Source organism: Mus caroli, chromosome 7 (genome assembly GCF_900094665.2).
Source record: "Mus caroli chromosome 7, CAROLI_EIJ_v1.1, whole genome shotgun sequence".
NCBI classification, from domain to species: Eukaryota; Metazoa; Chordata; class Mammalia; order Rodentia; family Muridae; genus Mus; species Mus caroli.
In genome coordinates, this window is record NC_034576.1 from 109673324 (window position 1) to 109678284 (window position 4961).

General features: G+C 42.7%; 1 protein-coding gene across 2 annotated transcripts in view; it reads left to right on the forward strand.

Moving 5' to 3' along the window:
- The window catches only part of Syt9 (synaptotagmin 9), a 168018-nt gene that overhangs the window by 52026 nt on the left and 111031 nt on the right, over positions 1–4961 (forward strand). For both annotated transcript variants that reach the window (XR_002378387.2, XM_021167917.1), the window contains exon 2: positions 500–851. Coding sequence is in view for 1 of the 2 variants with exons in the window: in XM_021167917.1 (XP_021023576.1) it covers positions 500–851 (352 nt within the window). In the remaining variant the exon portion in view is untranslated. The remainder of the gene's footprint in view (positions 1–499; positions 852–4961) is intronic.

Genomic DNA, 4961 nt, shown 5'->3' on the forward strand with positions numbered 1-4961 from the left:
CCAGTCTGTCTGGTTTCTGAAAACCTAAATAGTAGGTACTCTTGATGCTACAAAACCCAATAAACACATGAACTTAGACTCTTAAAAACTTAATAGAAAGAAAATGTGGTTTAATTCCTAAATTGAAATTGTATGGCTCTTTGAGTTGGCAGGGTACTTTCAGAAGACAGCTAAAAGTTCCCTTCTCAGAAAACTTTAATGATACGTGCTTTCTGCAGGATAGAGTCTCATTTGACTTGCAAGGCACTCAGAGTCTCCTTAAATATACAGTGTTTCGTTGTTTCTAATCACAACTTGCACAACTTTGCCCCTTTGCTCTTAGAGCCTCTGGTTTGTGTCTGAATCCCCATTGTCAGGTAACACTGCAGAATCTTCCACCCTGGCCTTCAGAGTCAGGTCCTTCAGACCGTGTGGATATGATGATCATTCTGCAAGGACTGCACAGTGGGTGGCCATGAGCGACATCATCACACTGACTTTTTCTTCTTCTTCTTTGCAGATATCTCTGTGAGCCTGCTAACCCTCGTGGTTACCGCCTGTGGTCTGGCCCTCTTTGGTGTCTCTCTTTTCGTGTCTTGGAAACTGTGCTGGATTCCGTGGCGAGAGCGAGGCCTGTTCTCTGGTAGCAAAGACAACAACCAAGAGCCTCTTAACTACACCGACACAGAGACAAACGAGCAGGAGAACAGCGAGGACTTCCTAGATCCACCCACACCCTGCCCTGACTCCTCCATGAAGATAAGCCACACTTCCCCCGACATTCCCCTCTCCACCCAGCCAGGGGGCCAGGAGAACTGTGCCCATGCCATCCGTGTGCAGCGACAAGTCACAGAGCCAACGCCGTCAGCTCGGTCAGTAGTGCCTCTTGCTTTATGATTGCAAAGCAGGGACCACCCTTTCCCCCTTGCTTGCCAGTGGTGGTACTGACTAGCTGAGAATCTAGATGCCCACTCAGTCAGAAACATGAAAATGGGGAAACTCTATGGACCTAGTGCCAGAGCTCAGCTTTGTTTCCATGGAATCCATAAAAGTAACAATTAACGTTACTCTCAAATCATTTAGTCATTATTTTTGTAGAATAGTTTACTATTCTGACACAGGTACTGTTATTTTGATTTTATAGTAAGAAAAATTTAGAAATCAAGAAGGATGTATGTTAGTATGTACCCAGGTCAGGATTTGGATACCAGGGTCTGAGCTTGTAGCTACTTTTCTTGTGGTGTCGTCCTAAAGCTAGAAAATGCCTCTGATCTATCCTAGCATTCTTTAGATCTCACAATATAACCGGAAGTCTTTGTCTACCCTCAGGCTTTGTAACAACTGCAGACTACAAGGAGTGGGGTTTTTATTGTCTGGATGTTATATGCTCTTAAGCAGTAGATGAATCACATACTGATGAATAATGGCATAGTGATTAAAAATCAGCGGGCTCTGGGGTGTAAAGAACTACTTTATTTACATATGTGCCATGGAACAAATCACATAACTTCCATGCATGTCTGTTTCAGCCTCTGTAACAGAGGGATAGTAGAAGTACCAACTTAGGAGTGGTTTTGAGAGTGAAATGGTTACATATATTTCCACAGATTTGTTTAGCTATTTTATTGTTTTTTTGGTTTTTGGTTTTTCGAGATAGGGTTTCTCTGTATAGCCCTGGCTATCCTGGAACTCACTTTGTAGACCAGGCTGATTTTATTGGGTTCTTATATCTACCTCCCTTCCAACCCTTATTCCACCCTAATCTCTTCAACCCCCCCAACACTAGGTAGGAGAGAATGAAGGTGAGAGGGGAAAAGGGATGTAGACCTCGGTAGGCTACTTCCTGCTCATTGGGACATTGGATTGAGACAAGTTCACTCTTGGTAGTCAGGATATCTTCAGTTCTGCTCATCTCTTTGCTCAAGACCACTTGACAAAGTGCAACAGCAGGAAACCAGCAACAGCAGGGAGGATCAGCTTCCACAGGCCCTCTTGGGGCTCTCCCATTTATACCTTCTCCAGAGTCCCCAGAATTAAACTATCTGCCATTGCTAGTGCACAAGGCAAAATCAAAGTCACCTGCTGTGAAGCAGCCATTTAGCCCACATCTGGGATTAAAACAAAAGCATATTCATGTAAGCTAACTGGGTTTTTAAAGAAACCCAAACTCTCAGTGCACAGATTTGCAAGGGCGGCGCCAATCTCTCAGTGCACAGATTTGCAGGGGTGGCGCCAATCTCTCACTATACAGATTTGCAGGGGTGGCGCCAATCTCTCACTGCACAGATTTGCAGGGGTGGCACCAGTCTCTCACTGCACAGATTTGCAGGGGGTGGCACTGCCATTCTGCCTTCCACATCACTGTTTTCATCACCACTGCCATTGAAATGTAGCTCTCCCAAGATGCTGAGGTTGGATGCTAAGGCTGTGCAAAGGTTAATTTGAGGTTAAGCAACCTGTTCTAATCACTGGACAGATAACCTAATTTTTGGTAAGATATTTTAGGGAAAAAAGACACAGGAATCAGCCTTCTTAAAAATGAAAGTATTTGCTTGAGTTATAGCCAGAGGAATAGTGTGCAATTATTTTTATTTTTTTAAATATGAGCCTAGTTCGGGTGTTTTAAAAAAGATCTTTCTATCCTCTAAAAATAGTAATGATAATGTTTATAAATCCACTGCATTTATCCTAGAGACTGTGCTCATTCACATTAAGTGTCATAGAATATGACAGTTTATAGTTTTATTTTTTCCAGAAACTTATTTTAGCATTATTTCTAGTTCTATATCAAAGAGCAAAACTTAAGTAGCCCTCCTTAAGGAAGTGGCTGGCTGTCTGCCATTTGATTTATAAGAAATTCTCAGATTTTATCAGTAGGATTTCTCTTCAGGTGACTAGAGTTCACACAGTGGGACAGACTTATAATAAGATCTTTTTAGTGTCCCCTAAGACCTGGAGCCATTCATGTGGGTCACTCCTCAAGGTGTCTCACAGTTGGTTCTGCTCTGCATCCAATTGCTCCTGTCTGAATTCTCTCAGACACAGAGTGATAGAAACGGTCTCCCTACTCACCTGTTCGTCTAATTGGTATGGCCTGCACCTGATCTGCATGTATGTTATGGCTGAGTAGCTTGATGTTCTTGTGGAAATCCTAACAGTGGGAGTGGGGGCTGTCCCGACTCCTTTGCCTTACTTGTAGGACCCTTTCCTCTCCACTGGGTTGCCTTGCCCAGCCTTGATGTGATGGTATGTGTCTAATCTTGTAGATTGCTATACTGAGTCAGGTTGATGTCCCTGGAGTGCTTGCTCTTTTCTGAGTGGAGGCGCAGGGGTGGGGGTAGAGTGTGGGTGTTCTCGGAGAGAGGGGCAACAGGGGCGGGGAAGAGGTTGGGAGAGGGGAGTGAGGGTAAACTGCTGTATATGAGAGAAAAACAAAATGTTCTTATTAGATTTGATCTGTGCTCTTGTCCTATAACTCCAGCAAACTACTACCAATGATATCTCTGTAATTATTACAGTGTTTATCACAGAAGAATATTTAGATAGACTGTGTATAGAGAAATGAATTTAAATTCATTGTTGGTTTCACCATAGATTTGTGGAAATCCAGTAGAATAAATAAAAAGTAGAATAATAAAGGACTAATCCCCCTAAAGTGCATTTTATATTCAGATTATTTTAGATCTGAAGATATGCAATTAAATTATCTTTCAAACAGTGAAAATTGGGTTCAGTAACAGATGAACTTCCATTAGCAATTTAAATGCTTTTCAGCTGCATTTGACCCAGTATTAACAATTTGCATTATTGTGCATTTAAACCAATCATACCTAGATTACTACTAACTGTTATGTACATTTAAACCAATCATACCTAGATTACTACTAACTATTATGGGTTCTTCCTGGAAATGCATATCTTTGTCTAGTAGTGTATTATACACTGATCCTCAGATTCATTAGCAAGTGTTTTTTGTTAGAATGTACACGCATGCACCCAGGAAAGCATGCACGCTTGCACGCACCCACACATGCACATGCACAGGGGAAAGAAGAATGAGATGGTGTGTCGTGGGTGCTCTTTCCCTGGGGAGTTGCAAACCACCTGTCTATCTTCTGCACTACCACCAACCAACCAAGGTATAATTCCAACATTGCCTAAATTGGGGAATCTTACTTTTCTCAGACTACTTTAATATCAGAGCTGTCTAAGAAACCTTAAATATATGAAACTTCTGGACTCCTGAAGTAGAAGGAGCCCAAAAGTCTATCTACTCTGTTTCATGATGAAGGTCCAAGTCTATTTAAGCCTCAAATGTCTTGCCTAAATAACAACTGAACTGGTCACACCACAACTCCTCATCAGCTCTGTGAAGGCCCTGCATCTATCAGTGTAGCTTCCCCTCATGTCAGGGCCACCATGGTTCAAAACTCTAGAAGTTCGTATTTACGTGGACTCAGCAGAAAGCTCTCTACACTCAGCCACACTCAGCTGTACACTTGCCTCCCTGGCTCCCTGCAGTGTCTGAGCCTGTTCTTGTGTAGTAGAGTTCTTAACACTGGCTGTTTGTTCCCTCAGCCACCAATGTTTTTCCTTCTGTTCTGACCCTTCCTTCTTGCCTTTGCAATGTTAATGTGCTAGCCTAAAAGTCTCTGCCCAGGTGACCCCATCAGAAGAATGTGGTCTAGCCTTTACTGCAGCTGTTCTCAACCTGTGGGTCACAACTCCTTTGGGGGGTGTCGAATGAACCCTTCTTCACAGGGGTCACATATTGGATATCCTGCATATCAGATATTTACATTATGATTCATAACAGTAGCAAAATTACATTTAAGAAGTAGCAATGAGGAACTGCCAGACTGATTTCCAGAGTGGTTGTACAAGCTTGCAGAAGATGTCCCAGAAGATGTCCCAGAAGATGTCCCAACCGGTAAGAAGGACACATGCTCCACTATGTTCATAGCAGCCTTATTTATAATAGC